The sequence below is a fragment of the Macaca thibetana genome, chromosome 3 (assembly GCF_024542745.1).
Source record: "Macaca thibetana thibetana isolate TM-01 chromosome 3, ASM2454274v1, whole genome shotgun sequence".
Classification (NCBI taxonomy): domain Eukaryota; kingdom Metazoa; phylum Chordata; class Mammalia; order Primates; family Cercopithecidae; genus Macaca; species Macaca thibetana.
The window spans coordinates 20,374,407-20,398,120 of NC_065580.1; the positions used below are offsets into that span (position 1 = coordinate 20,374,407).

General features: G+C 41.6%; 1 protein-coding gene across 2 annotated transcripts in view; it reads left to right on the top strand.

Annotated features, from left to right (window-relative positions):
* Positions 1 to 21,528, top strand: part of SVOPL (SVOP like) — a 67,265-nt gene extending 45,737 nt beyond the window's left edge. The window contains exons 12-13 of one of the 2 annotated variants that reach the window (XM_050785011.1): positions 18,001 to 18,114; positions 21,195 to 21,528. In XM_050785011.1, the coding sequence (XP_050640968.1) occupies positions 18,001 to 18,114; positions 21,195 to 21,206 (126 nt within the window). In that variant the 3' untranslated portion in view covers positions 21,207 to 21,528. The remainder of the gene's footprint in view (positions 1 to 18,000; positions 18,115 to 21,194) is intronic. The other variant, XM_050785012.1, reaches the window with a different exon arrangement.
* The last annotated feature ends 2,186 nt before the right edge of the window (positions 21,529 to 23,714 follow it).

Below are 23,714 nucleotides of genomic sequence, written 5' to 3' on the forward strand. Positions count from 1 at the left end.
GCAAGCTCCACCTCTGGGTTCAGGCCATTCTCCTGCCTCAGCCTCCCGAGTAGCTGGGACTACAGAAGGCACCCGCCACCACGCCTGGCTAATTTTTTGTATTTGTAGTAGAGACAGAGTTTTACCATGTTAGCCAGGATGGTCTTGATCTCCTGACCCTGTGATCCGCCCATCTCGGACTCCCAAAGTGCTGGGATTACAGGCGTGAGCCACTGTGCCCAGCCTTCTGATCTCTTTTTTTAAGGACGCTAATTCCATTCATGAGTGCTCCACCATCATGACCTGATCACCCCCAAAGGTCCCACATCCAAATGTGATACCATCATATTGAGGATTCCACCTATGAATTTTGGAGGGACAAAAGCACCCAGTGCCTAACACCAGGCATCCCTTGGTTCAGTGATGTGTGAACTGCTGGAACCTACTGCGGATGAGTCCTTTCAGCACATCCATGGCTTTGGGCTTTACCAGAGGCTTGCAGCACAGGCCCTTACAGCCCCACGGTGTGTGGCTGAGATTTGGGTAATGCAACCAAGACCTTTCCCTTGTGGCCAGACTTCACATGGTGTTTTCATCAAGTGAGATGGGTCAACATCCAAAAAAGGCATTGAAAAGCATTTAAAGTCTCTATAAAAGCTCCTCAAAGAGATGTCAGTGGAAAACCCCATTTGTGACTCTAGCAAAACTTTTAAGCAGCCTCTTTGCCTGACTCACTTCCGTTGTTGTCAGCCGCATAGCTGTCATCCCCAGGTCTCCAGCCTCATCCCTTCAACCTTATCACCCCTTTGAAGTTCAAATGCCAGCCAGCCGTGGTGACCCAGGCCTGTAATCGTAACACTTTGGAAGGCTGAGGTGAGTGGATCACTTGAGATCAGGAGTTCAAGACCAGCCTGGCCAATATGGTGAAACCCCATGTCTACTAAAAATACAACAATTAGCCGGGTATAGTGGCACACGCCTGCAATCCCAGCTACTCAGGAGGCTGAGGTGGGAGAATCACTTGAACCCAGGAGGCAGAGGTTGCAGTGAGCTGAGATCACACCATTGCACTCCAGCCTGGGCAACAGAGTGAGACTCGGTCTCTCAAAAAAAAAAAAAAAAAAATTGAAATGCTGCCAAAATTCAGCAGAACTAGCTTTTTTCTAGCCTTCTACAAACTCCGATATATTTGCTTGTCTTCTCTGCTTTTTCTAGCTGAAATCATTCAGCCTTTCAGGTTTCAGAAGAAAGCAAAGTAGACAAACAAGAGACTCTGTTAGGAGGAAGGATAATTCTTTAATTCAGAGTCCTATTTTGGTGACCGTTCAACAAGTTCTTTCTGGAATAATTCTCTACAAGTTTTAGAGGACTTTTTTTTTTTTTTTTTTTTAAGATAGAATCTCACTCTCTCACCCAGGCTGGAGTGTAGTGGCGCGATCTCGGCTCACTGCAAGCTCCACTTCCTGGGTTCACGCCATTTTCCTGCCTCAGCCTCTCGAGTGGCTGGGACTACAGGCGCCCGCCACCACGCCTGGCTAACTTTTTGTATTTTTAGTAGAGACGGGGTTTCACTGTGTTAGCCAGGATGGTCTCGATCTCCTGACCTCGTGATCCACCCACCTCGGCCTCCCAAAGTGCTGGGATTACAGGTGTGAGCCACCTCGCCTGGCCGAGGGCTTATTATGTAGTTTGGCGGTTAGAGCACCAAAAGAGGCTCAATTAGCTACAGTCTATTTGTTAGCATAGAATCAAGAATTATTTCATCCCAACTGAATGTTCAACACATTTATTGAACTTGGCCTCTGTGCCTGCTATTGTTCTAGTTCTATTGATTTGCAGTAATCAATAAGTCAGATGAGGTGCCAGTGGTGGGCTGGAGCTGGCCTGGGCTGGCTTTTGAAAGCTGATAGTTAAATTTTCAGGAAAAATTGCGAACTGGTTAATGTCACATTGTTTGAAATTAGTCATGGTGGTAGTGTGTACACTGTGGAAATGGACAAATGATGTAAGTCAGGGCCTTGGGTTTTTTGAGAACCTGTTGTTGAACATTTGACAGCACACCACCACAAGGTTCCCGCCCTCAAGAGACTTACGTTCAAGTTGGGTACTTTTATCAATAAGCAATTAATGTAAAATAATTCCAGATTGTGATTAGGCTTTGGAGGTAATGTGGTAATGAGTAAAAGGGGTGACAGGCTTTTTTAGGCCGTCCTCTCTGGGAAGGTGATATTGGAGTTGAGATCTGAAGTGTGAGAAGCTGACTGCTGTGTAAAGGGAAATGCATTTCGTGTAGAAAGACTGTTGGTTTGAGGGCCTCCAGGTGGGATGGACATCAATGTGTTCTAGGAATAGAAAATAGCCTTGGGGAGCCAAATGGAGAGAAATGCAGGGACAGAATGTGCCTTCCAGGCATATTAAGGACTTTAGATTTTTACCTTAGGAGCAGTGGGGAAAATTTTAAGGGTTTTAAGCAAATGAGGGATACGATCAGTTTTGTTTTTTAAAAAGATCACTCTGGCCTGTCGCGGTGGCTCATGCCTGTAATCCCAGCACTTTGGGAGGGCGAGGTGGGCGGATCACCTGAAGTCAGGAGTTCAAGACCAGCCTGGCCAACATGGTGAAACCCCATCTCTACTAAAAAGACAAAAATTAGCTAGGCGTGGTGGCATGCATCTGTAGTCCCAGCTACTTGGGAGGCTGAGGCAGGAGAATTGCTGGAACCCTGGAGACGGAGGTTGCAGTGAGCCAGGATCGTGCTGCTGCACTCCAGCCTGGCTGACAGAGTAAGACTCTGTCTCAAAAAAATAAAAAGATAATAAAAAGATCACTCTGGTTGCTTGCAGAGAGTAAATTGGAGGAGGGAAAGGGTAGAGCAATCTTATAAAACAACTCTCAGTTCACATTGCCATGTATTATTGCCATGAAAGAGGAAATTTCAGAATTTTGGAAAACCCTTTCTATTACGCTATAAAGATATAGGAAAAGATGGTAAACCTGACTGCGTAAAAAATTTACATTTCTGGCCGGTTGTGGTGGCTCGTGCCTGTAATCCCAGCACTTTGGGAGGCCGAGGCTGGTTGATCATCTGAGGTCAGGAGTTCGAGACCAGCCTGGCCAACATGGTGAAACCCCATCTTTTTTTCTTCCATCCTGAAAACATAAACACCTACAAAGTAGACTTGAAACTTTACTAATATCTCACCATTTAATGATAACAAATATAAATATTTTAATGAGGCTTTTAAAATATATTTTCCTATGTGTGTGTGTATAAATATGCATATGCATTATTAGTGATGTAGGTTCAAATGAAAAAAAAGAGTATAAATTTCACCCAAATATCATAGTACTTTTTATAGCCTGCTCTTTTGCTCTCTCTCTTTTTTTTTTTTAATATATGGACAGAGGAAAGGGAGGGGAGAAAGAAAAGAAAAGGAAGGAAGGAAAGGAAAGGGAAGAAAAAGATATTTTGTTCATATGTTGTAGACATTTTTCATGTCCATAAATATAAAAAATAAGCATTAAACTGAAAAATATTTCATCGTATGTATATCCCAAAAGTTTCTTTTCAGTTAGTTCTGTATTATTGAACATCTCGACTATTTCAGAAATATTTTAATATAAACCACAATAATAAGGCTAGGCATGGTAGCTCACATCTGTAATTCCAGCATTTTGGGAGGCCGAGGCAGGCAGATCATTTGAGGTCAGGAGTTAGAGACCAGCCTGGCCAACATGGCAAAACCCTGTCTCTACTAAACAAACAAAAATTACCTGAGTGTGGTGGTGGGCGCCTGTAATCCCAGTTACTCTGGAGGCTGAAGCAGGAGAATCGCTTGAAACTGGGAGGTGGAGGTTGCAGTGAGCTGAGATCATGCCACTGCATTCCATCCTGGGCAACAGAACGAGACTCTATCCTTCTCCCCACAACCACCCCCCAAAAACAAACAAACAAAAAAACAAAAAACAGTAATGAGCATGCTTGTGCTTGCTTTTTTTTTTTTTGAGACAGGGTCTCACTCTGTTGCCCAGGCTGGCAAGCAGTGGTGCAATCACAGCTTATTGCCACCTCGACTTCCTGGGCTCACGTGATCCTCCTATCTCAGCTTCCTGAGTAGCTGGGACTACAGGTGCTCACCACCACACCCTGCTATTTTTTTTTTTTTTGGTAGAAATAGTGTCTTGCCATGTTGCCCAGGTTGGAGGCTGGGCTTGAACTCCTGGGCTCAAGCAGTCTTCCCACTTTGGCTCCCAAAGTGCTGGGATTACAGGCGTGAGCCATCGGGCCCAGCTGTGCTTACATTTTTATCCAATTATGCAATTATCTCCTTAGGGTGAATCCCTAGAAATTGGATCGGTAGGTGAAGGGGTCTGCTCGCTTTCATTTTGGTACATTGTGCTCAAGTCCTCCCGGGCGAGTTGTACCAGTGCCTGAGAGCCTTGCTGCTTCACATATCTGCCACAGATGTTAGTCTTTCATCTTTGCCAATCTCACTGGCAATAAATGATACCTCTTGATTATTGTAATTAGTGTTTCTTTTATTAGGAATGGTACTGAATGTTCTTATTCATATTTTAATTGGGCAATTTATCTTTTTTTTAGCTTGCCCACTCAGGTACTTGCCCATTTTTCAATTCAGTCTTTAAAACATGAATCTGTAAGAGCCTCTGATAAATGTGTATGTATATAAATGTGTGTGCGGGTGGGTGTGTCTATAAAGGATTTTTAACAATTTTTCTGGCATATCACAAATATTCCGCATTTGGCAATTATGTTGCAGAGTTTTTTTATTTGTCTTTCATTCTTGTTCATGTTCTTCTTTTTCTGTGCGGGGTTCATAGACACTCCAATGTATCAGTATTTCTTCTCTATATTTCTGGAGTCTGCATTTAGGATTATAAAAACACACACCTCTTTTCTTCCAGGCCTTCTATGGCATTTTCTTTTTTGAGAGGGCAAGGCGGGAGGGAGTGTACACTTTTAATTGAAGTATAACAGACACGTGGAAGTGCCCACATCATACGTGTCCAACTTACTCACATTTCACAAAGTGAATGCAACCCAGACTCTGACCCAGATATCCCTGCTGTGCCCTCTTCAAGCCATGGGCGTCTATTGAGGCGTGAGGTCCAGTGCCGGAAACAGCTGTACAATTCCCCCAGTGGCAAGCCGGCTGTTCCAACACGATGTATTGAAAATCCATTTTTTACTCACAGGTCAGAAATGTCTGTTTGCTTTTGTTCCCACAATTGGCCTATTTCTAGCTCGCTATTTTCGTCCATTGATCCATCTGCTTTTGTCACTGACGAGTTCTTTTTATTACTCTAATGAGATTTATACACATTTTTTTAAACTGGCTGTTCAAAACCTACTTCATTGCTCTTTTTCAGAATACTTAGTAACATTCCGCCCAAATCCTATTAACTTTTAATTGTTAATGTTTTCGGTGTATTGGCTAATAGAGGAAAAATGGACTTTTTTTCTTACAGCGTTGTCTACGTGTCCAAGAACAAGGTTGGTCGCTCTCTTTGTTCAATCTTTCCTCCTATGGCCCTTGCTGGGATTTTATTGTTTTCTTCAAATAGATCCTGTGTGTCTTGCTATGTTTATTCCTAGGCATCTTATGGCATTTTGTTGTTATTAGGAATGGATCATTTTCTTTCATTATAACTTCTATTTTAACATTCTAAATAGTTATCTAAATACAGATAATAATGTATTCAGTAAGCTGGTTGCTTAAAAATCAATATTAAAAAAAATCCATTCCAAATAGTTATCTAAATACAGATATCTAAATACAGATAACTATTTGGAATGGATTTTTTTTAAATATTGATTTTTAAACAACCAGCTTACTGAATGCATTCCTAATACTTTCTCATTTGAGTTTCTTGAGTTTTTTGGGTTTATAATGGTAGCCCTTCTGTGATTTCTATCTATCCCTTGATGCTGAATGCTTCCAATCAGCATTTAATGTGCTTCAGGTTCCACAGCTTCCAAGCTGTAAAATCAACCTTGTTCACTATTGCTTTTCTCCTCTTTCCAGCTAAACTCCTTAAAAGGGTTCTCTTCCCGCTTCATTTCCTGCCTTCCACTCATTCCTTCACCTCCTCCAATCTGGCTGTAGCCATCTCTACTCCACCAAAATCATTCTTGGTAAGGTCTCCAGTGACCTCCATGTCTCTAGGTTCAAAGGTCATTTTAATCCCTCATCTCCTCTGACCTTTGACCCACGTTACGGACTGCTAGCCATGCTCTCCCTCTAGCATCCCGTGCTCCCTTCTGGTGGCTCCCTCACTTGCACTCTGTGGGTTTCCTCTGACCTCTGTGGCTGCTGCTTCCCCATCTCTTTGTGACTTGTCTTCCTCTACTCTTCCTTTTGTTGTGGATTTCTTATTGCTCAATATTAGAACCTTATAGTTTCTTATTTCACTCTCCACTGAGATGATATCATCCATTTTATTACTTTAGTTACCAATGACTTACTCATGAATCCCAAACTTCTATCTCTAGACAAGGCCTTGCTTCCCGCTCCAGATTCATCCACCTGATCACCTCCCCAGCATTTTCACCTGGATGTCTCAAAAGCATCTTAAACCCAGCATGTTTGAAATTAAACTCCTGACATCTCTCCCCGAACCCATCTGGCCTCCCTGCTGTGAGCTCTTATGGCACGTAGAGCTTTTCCTTCATATCACTTATTGTAGTGAGAGAGGAGAATGGAAAACAAACAAACAAAAAAACAGTTAAGCAGACAGTTAAGGCAAGTCCTCCGTAGAATTCTATTTTTTGTTTGTTTTTTGGAAACAGAGTCTAGCTCTGTCACCCAGGTTGGAGTGCAATGGTGCGATCCCAGCTCACTGCAACCTCTGCCTCCCAGGTTCAAGCGATTCTCCTGCCTCAGCCTCCTGAATAGCTGGGATTACAGGCATCTGCCACCACGCCCGGCTCATTTTTGTATTTTTAGTAAAGACAGGGTTTTACCATGTTGGCCAGGCTGGTCTCGACCTCCTGACCTCAGGTAATCCACCTGCGTCGGCCTCCCAAAGTGCTGGGATTACAGGCGAGAGCCACTGTGCCCGGCCTGTGGAATTCTTTTAAACAGAGAAACAGCCTGAAAAATCAAGCTGTAGCTGCACGGAGAAGGGAGCAAGGCCCAATGGAGAAATGCCTTTGTTCTTTGTGTAATGAGCAGCCTCCTGGGAAAACATTTCCTCCACTTCCACAGACATGTCCACGGTGGGCTCTGTGGGAACTTGCACAGAAGGGAGGCTTGCCTGAGACATGCCCACAGCTACACAGATAAGGGCAGTTACACAAGTAGCTACACAGATAAGGGAAGTTACACAGGCAGGGAAGTTTCTTATAAAAGCTTTTGTATTCAACTGAAAAAATGGCAATCCTCTTCTGGGTCCCCTCTCCACAGTGGAGAGCTTTCCTCTTCCGCTTAATAACTTTCTCTCCAACCTCACCCTTGGTGTCCACTCCGTAATTTTCTTGGTCGTGAGACAAGAACTCCAGGTAATACCTCAAATACCTCAGACAACAAGACTGCAACAATATTGTAATTGCCCATCTCTTCCAATAGACTTTACTCCCCATGAGGACCAGGATGTGTGCATAGTTTGCTAATTTTTGTGTTCCTTGCTCCTACCATACATAATACCTCTTACTTGAGTGACCTGGTGCTCAAAACATTTTGCAAATGATTTCTAATTGGCTATTTTTTAAAACATTTATTTGTATTCAACTATTTTACTGAAATATGAATTTGAGTCCTTGGAGAAGCGGATGCAAGGGGTTGATTGGAAAACACCTGAAGGCAGCCAGAGTGGTGAGGGAGAGCCCTGGGACTGCGATGCTGGGTGGCCAGCGAGGACTCCCACTCAGCAAGAGCCTTTGCCTTAGCTGGTGAACTATTGAGATTTATTTGACAGTATTTGTCATTTTTGAATCACTACTCATAAATGGATGGTGACTGGGACTGTTTGCGGATATGTGTTTTATCTTGTTAGGTTCCGGAATGACTGTCATTCCATTTTTTTTTTTTTTTCCCAGGCTGGAGTGCAGTGGTGCGATCTCGGCTCACTGCAACTTCCACCTCCTGGGTTCAAGCTATTCTCCTGCCTCAGCCTCCCAAATAGCTGGGATTATAGGCGCCTGCGACCACGCTCGGCTAATTTTTGTATTTTTAGTAGAGACCGGGTTTCACTGTGTTGGCCAGGCTGGTCTCAAGCTCCTGACCTCAGGTGATCCATCCGCCTTGGCTTCCCAAAGTGCTAGGATTACAGGCGTGAGCCACCACGCCTGGCCTTCATTCTACTCTTATTAAAAATACGTGGGAAGATTTTCTTTTCTCTCTAGACTCTGTTCCTTGGAGGTTTGAAAGAGCTATCTGTGAAAGAGGGAATCCTGGCACTTTGGAGAATGTGGTTCTTTGGTCCTTCTGTTTCTTCTTTGGTTGTTTCTCTTAGTTTTATCTTTTTTTTTTAAGTAAATGTCAGGAAACATTTTTACTGAATCCTCCACTCGAATTTATTAGCATTGAACTTTGGGGAGAATTCTCTTGTGGTTCTTTGCCTTTCCTCTATATTAGCGATGATTTTCTCTTTCACATCTTTTTTTTTTTTTTTTTTTTAGAGATGGGGTATCATTGTGTTGGCCAGGCTGGTCTTGAACTCCTGGCCTCAGGTGATCCTCCCATCTGTGCCCCCCAAAGTGCTGGGATTACAAGTATGTGCCACTACACCCAATCTTCTTTCACATCCTTAATGCCATGATTTTTTACTTTAATTTCTAACTAGGTTTATTTTTTCCTAAAATAAAATATTTCCTGCATCAATTTATCAACCCCACTTATTTCTATTTTCCAATGTATTCATTTAAGCTTTTGTTTTTATTTCTGTTGCACTAATTTCTTAGGTTTATTAACTTTAACTTCTTGAATTGGAAGAATAGTTCATTGTTTTTCATTATTTCTTATATTAACTTTTTTTTTTTTTTAAGACAAAGTTTCAGTCTGTTGCCCAGGCTGTAGTGTAATGGCACAATCTTGGCTCACTGCAACCTCTGCCTCCCAGGTTGAACAGACTCTCCTGCCTCAGCCTCCCAAGTAGCTGGGATTACAGGTGCCTGCCACCTCACCTGGCTAACTTTTTTTGTATTTTTAGTAGAGATGGGATTTCACCATGTTAGCCAGGCTGGTCTCGAACTTCTGACGTCAGGTGATCCTCCCACCTTGGCCTCCCGAAGTGCTGGGATTACAGGTGTGAGCCACTGTGCCCAGCCTACTATATTAACATATTTAATATTAACAAGGTTTATAGTCATTTACATTGTTTTCTGAATATAAAAATATGCTTGTTGTAGAGCTTCAAACATAGAAGTATGTAACTGAATATCACCAAAATTAAGACTGCTGACCAGGCATGGTGGCTTACGCCTATACTCCCAGTGCTTCAGGAGGTCAAAGTGGGAGGATTGCTTGATCCTAGGAATTTGAGACTAGCCTGAGCAACGTAGTGGGACCCCATGTCTACAAAAAATAAAAAATTAGCTGGGTGTGGTGGCACATGCCTATAGTCCCAGCTACTTGGGAGGCTGCGGTGAGAGGATCACTTGAGTCCAGAAGGTCAAGGCTGCAGTGAGTCGTGACCACACCACTGCACTCACTCAACTTGGGCAACAGAGTGAGACCCTGTCTCAACGAAAAAAAAAAATAATAAAGAAATTAAGGTTTTTGAGGTAGAAATAATTTTATAAAGGTTTATCGAAAGCCAAATGTGATGACCACAAAGTTGGGTGTTCTGGAGTCTGTCACAAGGAGAAAGGTTTTTACAGGAAAGTTTAAAAGAAGAGAAGGAGGTCTTTCACATCAGCGTTTTCCTCTTTTCATTGGAGGGTATAATACAGAGGTTACATTCATTAGCTGCAGACTACAACATACAGGCTGTAAAGATCTATGTGCAAGATAGTAAAATTTCATGCTTCAGCTAATCTTTTAGACAGAGTCTCACTCTGTCACCAAGGCTGAAGTGCAGTGGTGCAGTCTCCGTTCACTGCAACCTCCGCCTCCCAGGTTCCAGCAATTCTTGTGCCTCAGCCTCCTGAGTAGCTGGGACCACAGGTGCGTGCCACCGTGCCCAGCTAATTTTTTTTTATTAGTAGAGAAGGGGTTTCACCATGTTGGCCAGGCTGGTCTCGAACTCCTGGGCTGAATTGATCCACCTGCCTCAGCCTCCCAAAGTGCTGGGATTAGAGGCGTGAGCCACCGCACACAGCCTGCTTTAGCTAATCTTAAAATACATCTGCCCCCTATTAAGTGTCAGCAGGTTATACATTGATCAGTACATCAACAGTGTGAGGAAATTACCATAAGATTCTTTACTTCGAGACAGAAAGGCACCATCAAATCACAAGACCCTCCCAAAATGGATTAATTTGGAAGCCTGCTTGTTTCTAAACTGTCAAATGTGACCTGTAAGTTATAAGAAAGGGAAAATTATCTGTAATTTACTACCAGAGATAATCACTGTTTGTAGTTCTGGGTATATTTTTCCAGATGCTTTCATATACATATATTTTGTCTCTCTGGGCATGTCTGTGTGTGTTCCAGTCATATTTTTGTATATGTGGATATGTATGTATATATAGATGTGTGTTTTATATACATGTTATATGTATTATATATAGATGCTTGTGTATCTGTAGATATATTTACTTCCATGAATATCTGTATATCTATCTAGATGTATCTGCGTTATGGTGACCTGCAGAGGCAGATGGATAACCCCCTTTTCAAAGTTTGGTTCAGTTGTTGAGACTGATGATGACACACACACCCACACCAAGAGGGCATAAAAATGTTTCTTACCTTATTTTACAAAATTGAGGTCCTGGGAGAGTAGGACAGACCTCTCAAGCAGGTCAGAAATGGCCTGAGAGAGCAAGGGAAGGGGACTGTGGTTAGGGTGGAACCGTGGTGAGGGTGCCTATGCAAGGGCAGGGGCTTTTGTGGTTTAAATCTCCTGCTAGCACAAAGGAAGGAGCACTCAGCCTTTCTCATAAGCTTGTCGAGATGTGGAACACAAAAGAAAGGGAGAGGAGTGAGGCTTAAAGACCATCAGCAAATGTCAGATGGAGTCAGACCCCTCTTTACAGTGTATAGTTACATCTGTGTGAATATATATGTAGATATGTCTGTGTATAAACACACACATCTATCTATCTATCTATCTATCTATCTATCTATCTATCTATCTATCTATCTATCTATGGCAACTGCCTTTTCTCATTAATAATCTTATGTCAGTACATGTAGATTACCCTCTTTTTTTTTTTTTTTTTTTTTTTGAGACAGAGTCTCGCTCTGTCGCCCAGGCTGGAGTGCAGTGGCCGGATCTCAGCTCACTGCATGCTCTGCCTCCCAGGTTTACGCCATTCTCCTGCCTCAGCCTCCCAAGTAGCTGGGACTACAGGCGCCTGCCACTTCGCCCGGCTAGTTTTTTGTATTTTTTAGTAGAGATGGGGTTTCACCGTGTTAGCCAAGATGGTCTCGATCTCCTGACCTCGCGATCCGCCCGTCTCGGCCTCCCAAAGTGCTGGGATTACAGGCTTGAGCCACCGCGCCCGGCCGATTACCCTCATTCTTTTAAGTAGGTGCATAGATTTCTCTGGCATGGATGTGCCGTAATTAGAGAGCCATCACCTTGTCAATGAATACATTGTTTCCATTTTATTTTTTTCTGCTATTTACAAGCCATGGGAAACTGAACGTCGTGCGCAACAGGCCTTTATTCCTGTCCACATGCAACTATTTTTTCCAAAAAAGGGGGTCTTGCTTTGTTGCCCAGGCTGCAGAGGCTATTCACAGGAGTGATCGTGGCTCACTGTAGCCTCACACTTTGGGTTCAAATGATCGTCCCACCTCAGCCTTCAAATATCTGGGACTATAAGCATGCACTACCATACCCAGCTCATGTGCAACTATTTTAATCATTTAACATATAGTTATTGAGCCCTTTTATGTTCCAGACACTTTAAAATAGTCAAGGTCTGATTCTTTGAAGTTACATACTAGTGGAGAACGGACAAGGGATGAACAGTCGGGTAATACATCAGATGTGATTAACGCTACGAAAAGATAAAACAGGGAAAGGAGCTGGTGATGAGGTGGTTAGAGAGAGCTGCTACAATAGGGCAGAGACACGTGGGAAGTAAGGCAGTGACTTAGGAGCATGTTGGAGGGGAAAAGCAGAATTCTGTAGAAAAAGTCTATTGAATAATTTCTAGGTCCAAAGAATGTACATTTAAAAGTGGATGACCAATCTTATCAAATTATGTTTTATATTTTTTAAAATGTATGCACTTCTTAGTATAACAATTTATTAGAAACACATTCTTTTTTTCTCCCCTACATTTTCCCATTTTCCCCTACCCCTGGTAATCGTTTTATTCTATGTATCTGATTTTTTTTTATTTTTTGATTTTTTTAGATTCCACATGTAAGACAGATCATGCAGTATTTGTCTGTTTGTGCCTGGATTATTATTATTATTAGTTTTTAGAATAATTGTTGCAAATGGCATTTCCTTCTTTTTTTTCTTTTTGAGACAGAGTCTTGCTGTGTTGCCAGGCTGGAGTGCAGTGGCGCGATCTCGGCTCACTGCAACCTTCGCCTCCTGGGTTCAAGCAATTCTCCTGCTTCAGCCTCCTGAGTAGCTGGGACTACAGGCAAGCGCCACGACGCCCGGCTAATTTTTGTACTTTTAGTAGCGATGGGGTTTCACCATGTTGGCCAGGGTGGTCTCGATCTCTTGACCTCGTGATCCGCCCGCCTCGGCCTCCCAAAGTGCTGGGATTACAGGCATCAGCCACCACGCCCGGCCCATTTCCTTCTTTTTTAAGGCCGACTCTTCTTTCATTGCATGTATATATCACACTTTATTCATCTGTTGGTGGACACATGAGTTGTTTCCTTATTTTGGCTACTGTGTAATGCTGCGATGAGCATTTGCGGTGGGAGGGCAGATATCTTTCCAAGGTGGTGATTTTATTTTCTTAGGGTGTGTATCCAGCAGAGGGATTGCTGAATCGTCTGGTAGTACTACTTTTAACTTCCTTAGAAATATCAATAGGATTTTCCATAGTGGCTTCATACTGACAGTGGGTTTCCTTCCTCTACATTCTCGCCAAAGCTTATCTTGTCTTTGTGATAGACATGTGGGGTGATATATCTCACTGTGGTTTTGATTTTCATTTTCCTGATGATCAGTGAGGTTGAGCACATTTTCATATACCTCTTGGCCATTTGTATGGCTTCTTTGCAGAAATGACTATTCAGGTCTATAAACACATTGTTAAACAAGCATCCATTTGTTTTCATCATCACCAAAAGGGATAGCATTTTTGTTTTCTTTTGAGACAGTGTCTCACTCTGTCACTGAGACTGGAATGCAATGGCAAAATCATGGCTCATTACAGTCTCAAACTTCTGGGCTCCAGCGATCCTTTCACCTCAGCCTTCTGAGTAGCTGAGAGTACAGGTGTGTGCTGCTGTGTCTGACTGATTTTTTTATTATCTGTAGAGACAGGGTCTCCCTGTGTTGCCCAGGCTGGTCATGAACTCCTGGGCTCTAGCTAGAGATCCTCCCACCTCAGCCGCCCAAAGCTCTGCAGTGACAGGTGTGAGCCACTGTGCCTGGCCAGGGATAGCAAGTTTTTAAACCTTTTTCAATCTGGTGAACGATAAATTATATCTTGTCTTAATTTGCACATTGTTCATTATTAATCAATTTGAGCAGCTTTCATTTACTATCTTTTTATATTTTATTAAATTTTTAATGTAATTTGCAATTTTTCTACAGGCTGTTAGCCATGTGTCATCATACTACAGATGTTTTTACATTGTTTCTAATTTGGTTTTACGATCAGGTTTTTTGGCAAACAAAATATTAATTTGTATGTAGTCAATTTACCAATTATTTTCACTTAAGGTGTTTATTTTCTGTCAGGCTTCAATGGCCTTCATCACTTGTTCATATTTCTGCAAATATAAAAATGGAAAGTTCAGAGGCTTTCAGTGTTTCATCTAACTTTAAATTGATTTTTTTCCTTTTCTTTTTTTTTTTTTTTTTTTTTTTTTTGAGACGGAGTCTCGCTCCATCATCCAGGCTGGAGTTCAGTGGCGTGACCTCAGCTCACTGCAACCTCTGCCTCCCGGGTTCAAGCAGTTCTTCTGTCTCAGCCTCCTGAGTAGCTGGGACTACAGGTGTGCACCACCATGCTTGGCTAATTTTTGTACTTTTAGTAGAGATGGGGTTTCACCTTGTTGGTCAGGCTGGTCTCAAACTCCTGACCTCAGGTGATCCACCCACCTTGGCCTCCCAAAGTGCTGGGATTACAGGCATGAACCACCGTGCCCAGCAAGTTGATTTTTTCATAATTTATTTATACACAAGGTCTGAAGTAAGGATCTAGCTTCAAAAAGCAACAAAACAATGCCTAGCTGGCTGCTCTGAGGCCATCAGTCATCCTTGTCTGTCTCCCCTCAAATGATTAAACATGTCCCTGTTATATAATAAACCAAATGCCCATAGATGTTTGGATCTATTTTGTGACTCACTGCTTTACTGATCTCTTTATTCCAGCACCAACGCTACACTGCTAATGACTGCACTTTAATTTCTCCTAGGTAAATAACCCCTCCGACTCCCTGTACCTCCACATGTTTTCAGAAGTTGCCTAATTTGTTATATGTTAATTATTTCAAATTAACTTTACTACATAAGGAATCCAGTTTATTTAAAAAGTTTGTGGTAATTTGTCTTTTGACATTTCTGTATCTCTTACTATTATTATTTTTTGGAGACGGATCCCGCTAGGTTGGAGTACAATTACAGGGACTCTTCTCAGGTGCAATTATAGAACACCACAGCCTCTAACTCCTGGCCTTAAGTGGTCCTTCTGCCTTAACCTCCCAAGTATCTGGGACTGCAGGTGCGTGCTACTCTGCCTAGCCAAGTTAACTTTAGAATTTGTGTTTTTTCAAAATCCTGTTGGCATTTTAATTTCTATTAGAATTACAGATTGTTTTGGTGAAGATTATATTTTTATAAGATTGTATTTTGCTAAGAACTGAAATAGATGTTTTTATGTACTTGGTAGAGTTATATTTTTTTTTTCATTTTTAAAATAGATCAGTTTTATTCTGCTAGTTCCATAAAAACAATGTAAACACAAGTGTTCTGTACATCTTGCTGGTGAATTCACATAATGCTTAGTTCCCTGATCCTTTGACCTCCTCGTCTTCTCCAGTTATTTTCTGTTTGGACCACCGGCCACGGGAGTGGAGTGGGGTTGGGGCTTAGGAGAGAGCAATGTGGCTTTTTGGTATGACTTGTTTTATTGCTTGCCCTCTCAGCACACTCCTGTTACTCGTAACAAAGTTTGAGATTTAAGCTCTTAAACCTGTGGGTTTCATCATCAGCTTTTTCTTTTTTGCATAGGTATTACTAGGGACGTGAATGGGAGACTAGTATAGAAAGTGGTGAGGAGCCGAAGCCAACAAATTGCTTTAAATACAAGATGAAAATACTCTGTTCTGTCCACACAAAGAATCATCTAATACTGGTGTGAGGCATCTCACTTAGCTGTGGAGAAGTCCTTGGAATTAGATCTCAGAAAGACAGTTCTGGCTTTAAGAATAATTTTCTTATACATTTCTTGTTAAGTTTATTCCTAAGTACTCTGTTTTTGTTCCTATTAGCTCTGTCCTATAAATTTAACATGTTGTGTTTTCATTCCATTCCATGTATTTTTAATTTTTCTTGAGACTTCTTTAGTGCGTGGATTACACAGAAGTGTTTGCAGATTTTGCTGTTACCTGTTCTTAGCTTGACATCCTTTTAGGACTAGAACACACTCTATGATTTCAATTCTTTTAAATCTGTTGAGGTTCGTTTTAGGGCCCTGGATATGGCTTATCTTGGTGAACGTTAAGTGGGCACCTGAACGGAAGGTGTATTCTGCTGTTATAGGGTGGACTGTCCTACAACTGTCATTTAGATCCCATTGCTTGATGGTGTCATAAAATTCTATGCTGATTTGCTGTCTAATAGTTCTATCAATTGTTGAGGTAGGAGTATTAAAGTCTCCATGTATTTGTGGATGTCTATTTTTCCTTTTATTTCTAACAGTTTTGCTGAATGTATTTTGAAGCTCTTTTGTTTGATGTATAACCTTTAGTATAGCAGCGTCTTCTTGGTGGATTGACCCTTGTGTCATTATGTAATGTCTCTCTATCCCTAGTCTGGGTTGCTTTTTAGAAGAAGAGATTAACAACAGATCTCTTTACTTTTGATCTAGTAAATCTGGAGTGGTCTCTGAAAATCTGCATTTTAACAAATTTCCAATATTATTTTTATAATCAGGTATTACTCAGAGTTCTTGCTTACAAACAGTAGAAACTGACTTTAGTAAACTTAGGTAGAATTTATCGAAAAAATATCTGGTAACATCTAGTGGATTGTGGAGTCTTGTTACGAAGCTTCAGGGAAGCCAGAACGCCTAGGCAGTTACTCTCCCTGACCGTGACTGCTGGAGCACAGGTAGGTGACCCAAACTCAACTCATCTGGGTCTCACACTACCCAGGACTTTAAATGTGGTATAAGGATATAAAGTGGGGATAGTTTAGGATTCGTTCTGGTGGTGGCGAGAATTTTGGTGTCCAGTAATAGAAGTAGCAATAATGACAGAATCTAGACACGTGCCTAATAATGGCATGATCTGATCTTAGCTCAGACTGCCTGGCCTTTTGGTTTCTATCCCTTTTCTGGGCTTGCTTCTGAGACTTCCAGCAGTAAACACGCGTACACGCGCGCGCGTGCACACACACACACACGTTATACAAACTCCTGTTAGGGCAAAATTGTAATTTTGGGAGAAAAATCAGCATAGTACCTATAACTTGCTAGGGCAATTGCAAAATAATTAGTGAGATCAATGCTGTGGGTTCTGTTTGCATGGTGAGTGGAATTATTTAGTGTTTTGGAAGGCAGCAGCCCTGAAACACAGGAGGTATACTCCCAAATTGTGTATCATAAGGGAACCTAAGTGGTGGTGGTACCACCAGGCTGTGTGTCAGGATCTGTATGTGACTTTGGACAAGTAGTTACTGAGACTAGTCACTTAGTCTAGGCTCATCTGTAAAGGGAAGAAATTGTATTCAGCCAGATAGTTTCTAGGTCATTCTAAATTATAATATGTTATTCTATGATTCTAGAGAGCTTTGCTGTTGGTTAACCACTTCATACTTTACTGTTGTCGTGAGATTCATGGAGAACTACCAAGAACACAGACCAAGAGAAACTGAAGTATGAGATGGAGTATCTGAATTAGCCAGTATCTGCATGAAAAGATCCAGGCCAAAGTGTGTGTTCAGATGGACAGAAACCCAGTTACTGTGGAAAAATTGACACCAAAGAGTTCTGGTGTCACACAAGGCTTGTCACACAACTCCATAACCAGAGACAAGACACATTAGCAATCCTTTCAGAGACCCTGAGATAACATCTCTTCCAAAAACAAAAACGTTTGCCTGTTTCGTGCTGTCAGGACTGAAGGGATAATGGATATTTGGCAGAGAGAGGATATAGCGTGAAGTGAGAGTTAGAAGTTAAGCAAGCTGAATTGGTATGAGAAAGGGGGTGGGAAAACGGGCAGATCCCCCGTCTTCTCCAGATATCAAAACTTGGCTCTGGAGATGACTGACAGGTGGGTGCCAAGAGGGGTCTTACCTGGCCAACGCGTGTTAATGCCGGTCCCTGCTCTTGGCCTAATCACACAAAATGACTACACCAGAGTGGCTCAGATAAATCAATTTGTCAGGAAGGGTACAACCTGCAGAATGGCTGTAAAGGACCATGTTAGTGAAGTGACTCCGTAGTTTCCCTTTCACATAAAGAACAGTTTAGAGGTGACTGGAGCATAATAAAGTGAGTAATTCTCTTGTGACTTGCAGGTTCTTATGAGTGCTTCAATACTGGGGGCCCTGTGTCTCTTCTCGTCTGTCTGTGTTGTATGTGCCATTTCTGCATTTACTCTCCCCATTGAAACAAAAGGACGGGCCCTCCAGGTGAGTGATGCAGGGAGCTCTGAAGTCTTTTCGACTACCGCTTTTGCCCAGAGGAAATGAACTTGGTATATGGGCATCACTGTAGTTAAGATAACTGGTAATTCATATCAAGTTTCTTTCTGTAAAGTTGCGGTTTGAATAACAAGAACTTTTTTTTTTTTTTTTTTCCTAGTGACAGTTGTAGAGGCCTCGGGATTCTACCCTTCCCACTTTTCTTTTTCTTTTTCTTTTTTTTTTTTTTTTAGACAGAGTCTCACTCTGTCTCCCAGGCTGGAGTGCAGTGGCACGATCTTGGCTCACTGCAACATCCACCTCCTAGCGATTCTCCTGCCTCAGCCTCCCTTGTAGCTGAGACTACACGCACGTGCCACCACGTCCGGCTAATTTTTTGTATTTTTGGTAGAGACGGGGTTTCACCATGTTAGCCAGGATAGTCTCGATCTCCTGACCTCGTGATCCACCTGCCTCAGCCTCCCAAAGTGTTGGGATTACAGGCGTGAGCCACCGCGCCCAGCTGCCCTTCCCACTTTTCTATCTGAATATAAGCCTTACTGCAGAGCTGAAAGTGACTGGCAGAGCTGCAACAGCTATTTGTGTTGTCCTTGGGGTCACATGGTCTTCATGTGTTGGTCCAGCTTCGTTTACCTCTGGTCCCTCTGGGAAGAATTGAGTCAAAAGCTCCAATGTTGTGCCAGTCGCTTTCCAATACTAACAGCAGGACTGCTCACTCTATTTTGCAAAGTACATTAAAATATATATATATATACACACACACACACCCCTACCTCAAAAGTATAAGGCATCCTTCCAGGCTCAAAGTTGAAGAGAGGGCCTCTCCTACCCCTGCCCTTATGGTTGGATTCAGTGAAGGATGGTCACCTCCAAGTACAGGTGGTGGGTCTGATGTCTTCCTGTCTTCAACACAAAGCTTGTAGCTGGTTTACAAGGGCGTGTGTGGGTGCTTATGGGGAAGGGGGAGAATGGTTGGGTTAGGCCACTGGTCACATAGTTTAGTTGACCCTGAGATGCCACCTCTCCCTGAGGCTGTAGAGTCATGGTGCTTCTGTGGCTGAGTGTAACTTGCCCTCTCTGCTACGTCCTACTCACTGTAAACCTTGTATGCATTCATATTTGTTTTGATACTGATATGTTTTGTTTCTGTGAGTAGATACAAGGAAGGCACTATTGAGTATTAAAAAGGCAGCCGGGTGCAGTGGCTTACGGCTGTAATCCCAGCACTTTGGGAGGCTGAGGTGGGCAGATTACCTGAAGTCAGGAGTTCGAGACCAGCCTGGCCAATATGCTGAAACCCCGTCTCTACTAAAAATACAAAAATTAGCCATGCCTGTAGTCCCAGCTACTGGGAGGCTGAGGCAGGAGAATCTCTTGAACCTGGGAGGCGGAGGTTGCAGTGAGCCAAGTTCGTGCCACTGCTCTCCAGCCTGGGCGACAGAATGAGACTCTGTCTCAAAAAAAAAAAAAAAAAAAAAAAAAACAACAAACTAAGCTTTTTTTTGAGACAGAGTCTCATTCTGTTGCCCAGGCTGGAGTGCAGTGGTGTGACCTCAGCTCACTACGACCTCCGCCTCCTGGGTTCAAGTGATTCTCCTGCCTCAGCCTCCCGAGTAGCTGGGATTACAGGCACCCACCACCACGCCTAGCTAATTTTTGTATTTTTAGTAGAGATGGGGTTTCACCATGTTGGCCAGGCTGGTCTCGAACTCCTGACCTCAAGAGATCCACCTGCCTTGGCCTCCTAAATTGCTGGGATTACAGGTGTGAGTCACCGCACCCGGCCTAGTTTGCCTATCTTTAAGGCTAGTTTATTTTTAATGTAATATTGCATTTTAATCAGATTAGGTGATCTATTATGTAATTGTGAATTTAGGGCTTTGTTTAGGTTCCTTACTTGGAAAGGTGATCCAGTCACTGAGTGCTTAAAGCCAGAGACTTAGATGATCGATATGCTTCCTTTTAATTATAAGCAAAAGGATGATCAGATCCTTTATACAAATGAGGAAACTAAGACACAAGTTGAGCAACTTGTATAAAGGAGCACACTAATATTGTAGTGAGGCTACAATTTAAACCAGACCGTAACACTAAGGAAATAGGAATTTAGTGTTACTTAATTTTGCAAATAATGATACATATAAGTGGAAACCTGACTTAGCATCTAGAATCTCCTATTCAAGTCATATCTACCTAGAAGACTTTTCCTCTTCTGTTGAGTGGGACTTGGGTTTAGCACTATGGGGAAATGATTCTGCATGATTGTTTATAACCTTTTAAACAAACAAGTAGGTTCAATACATACAATTGTCTGGGCATGTATCCCTTGATGACTGCCACTAACTGGCTACATGTCTTTGGGAAAAATCTTAAAATACACAGCCACACCCACTCCCCTTACTTCAGTGTTGTGAGTGGTTACCATATGAAACCACCTAACTGACACCAATACAGCTTCTAGAAATGTTTATAAGAACATGTCAAAAATCTTAACTTCCTTCCAACAACACACACAGACAACATCCTAATAATTTGGATGAACCAACCTGGTCAATAATTTTAAAGTGGTGTTGATTCTGTGTTACAACTACTCTAAGAAACTCTGATTTGAGGAGTCTGGTAAACTAAAAATCTAAAATGCTATCTAGAAAGAGAATACTGGTCAGGTGCAGTGGCTCACAACTGTAATCCCAGCACTTTGGGAGGCTGAGGCAGGTGGATCACCTGAGGTCAGGAGTTTGAGACCAGCATGGCCAACATGGTGAAACCCTGTCTCTAAAAAAAAAAATTATATATGTATATACACACACACGTGTATATATATGCATGTATATAGTATAATGTATATATAATCTATATAAAATATGAATTTTTCTAAATGACGTCTGCATTATATTAGAATAAAAAAGTTAGCATTATATCTTCAGATACACTAAGGTAAATGCTAGGATCTTCCCTCCTAATAATTTTTTATTACAGAATCTTCTGTTACTAAAATATCAGCTGAGTATGAATGGACAAGACTTTTTAAAAGTCTGTTACTGATCTATTAAATAACTTTCTTCCAGCAAATTAAATGAAGACCTGCAAAGCTGTCTACCAGATGAGAAAAATGAATTCTATCTTCAGAACTGGTGCATTTTTTAAAACTTGGTTTTACTTCTGTATGCTACTCGGTAATTAGTAAAGTGATTTTTTTTTTTTTAAAGGCATATATGGGAATGGGGTAGGTAACTCTGTATTGATCTCTTCCTTGAGGGACAATATATAAAGTACTTTTATAAAATATAACTTAAGCTTTCAAAGGGGTGTGAAAGGGAGATGGTGGGGGAAAGATGGCTTTTATTCCTTGAAATCAAGTCTGTAAACCTTTATATGAATAAATACTAAATTTTAAACTTATATTTGATATTCTCCCATGAGGTTTGTAGCTAAACTTGAACTGAAATTTTGTAGCTAAGGCAAGAACCTGGGATGATATCATTTTCAAAACAACTAGAATAGCCATCAAATTCAAATTCAAATTCGCCTGTGTAACTTACAGCCTCCATAGTTTGATGAAAATTGCTTATTCATAAAATGCTTAAATTAGAATGAGTATTACACATAATCACCAAGAAGCAGGGAATAAACCAATTTTACCCCTTACATTCCCTGTCTCTAATTTTATTTTTTTATAGGGGGAGTCCTTGATTCTCTTGATAAAGATTAAAGAACGCAGCAAGCTTTTCGCCATCATGTAATTACAGGCCTGTCCTATTTTATTGTGCTTCCATATATTGCACTGTTACCAACAGCATGTACTCACTGTGTCTCTGTCCTATTTTGGTCATCTGTTGTGGTGATTGGTGATCTTTGACGTTACTATTGTAATTGTTTTGAGAGTGCCACTAACCACACTCATGTAAGAAGGCAAACTTAATTGATACATGTGTGTTCTTACTGCTCTGCCTACTGGATGTTCCCCCTTCTCTCTCCTTTTCCTTAGGCCTTCTTATCCCCTGAGACTCAGTACTATTGAAATTAGGCCAAATAACCCTACAATAGCCTGTAAATGTTCAAGTGAAAGGAAGACTCGCACATTTCTGATTTTAAATCAAAAGCTACAAATGATGAAGCTTAGTGAGGAAGGTATGTTGAAAGCTACAGGCTCAAAGCTAGGCCTCTTCTGCCAAACAGCTAGGTTGTGCATGCACAAAGTTCTTGAAGGGTCTGGTTTAGTAAAATGCATGAATGATAAGAAAGCACAACAGCCTTATTGCTAACGTGGAGAAAGTTTGGTCTGGATAGATGAAACTATTCACAACAATCCCTTAAGCCAAAACCTAACATAGAGCAAGACCCTACCTCTCTGTGAAGGCAAGTGCAAGGTGAAGCAGCAAGTGCTAATGGAGACACTATAGCAAGTTATTTAGATCTAGCTAAAATCACTGATGGTAGTTACACTAAACAGATTTTTGTGTCGATAAAATAGCCTTCTATTGGAAGAAGATGCCAACTAGGACTTTATAGTTACACGTTAATGCTTGGCTTCAAAGAATAGACTGACTCTCTTATTAGGGACTAATGCAGCTGGTGCAGCCAATGCTCATTGACCTCAAAATTCAAGGGCCCTTAAGAATTACGCTAAATCTACTCTGCCTGTACTTTATACATAGAACAATGCTTAGATGATGGAATTATCTGTTTACGGCATGGTGAATTTTTAAGCCCATTTTTTGAGACCTATCGTTCAAAAAAAGGACTTCATCTAAAACATTACTGCTCACTGACATTGCACCTAGTCACCTAAGATCTCGATAATTTAATGTCTGTTAACAAAACACACAGTCTGTAGACCATAGATCAAGAAGTAAATTTGACTTTCAAGTCTTATTATTTAAGAAATATATTTCATAAAGCTATAGCTGCCACAGATAGTGATTCCACTGATGAATCTGGGCAAAGTAAACAGAAAACCTTCCGGAAACAATTCACCATTCTAGATGCCATTAAGAACATCTGTGATTCACGGGAAGAGTCAGAATAACTCAGGAGTGAGAAATACATTGATTTGAACCTTCACAAATGACTTTTAGGGGTTCAAGATTTCAGTGAAGAAAGGTACTGTAGATGTGACAGAAATACCAAGAGAACTAGAAGTGGAGACTGAAGATGTGACTGAATTGCTGTAATCTCAAACTTGAACAGATGAGGACTTGCTTCTTGTGGATGAGCAAAGAAAGTGGTTTCTTGAGGTAGAGTCTACTCCTGGTGAAGATGCTGTGACCATTGTGGAAATGACAACAAAGGATTTAGAATATTATATGAACTTAGTTGATAAAGCAGTGGCAGAGTTTGAGAAGATTGACTCTAATTCTGAAAGATGTTCTACTGTGGGTCAAATACTATCAAACAGCATCATGTGCTACAGAGAAATCTTTCATAAAAGGAAGAGTCCACTGATGCAGCAAACTTCATTAAGAAATTGCCACAGCCACCCCAGCCCTCAGCAACTGCTACTCTGAACGGTCAGCAGCCATCCATATTGAGGCTAGACTCTCCATCAGCAAAAGATTGACGTGCTGAAGGCTTAGATGATTGCACTT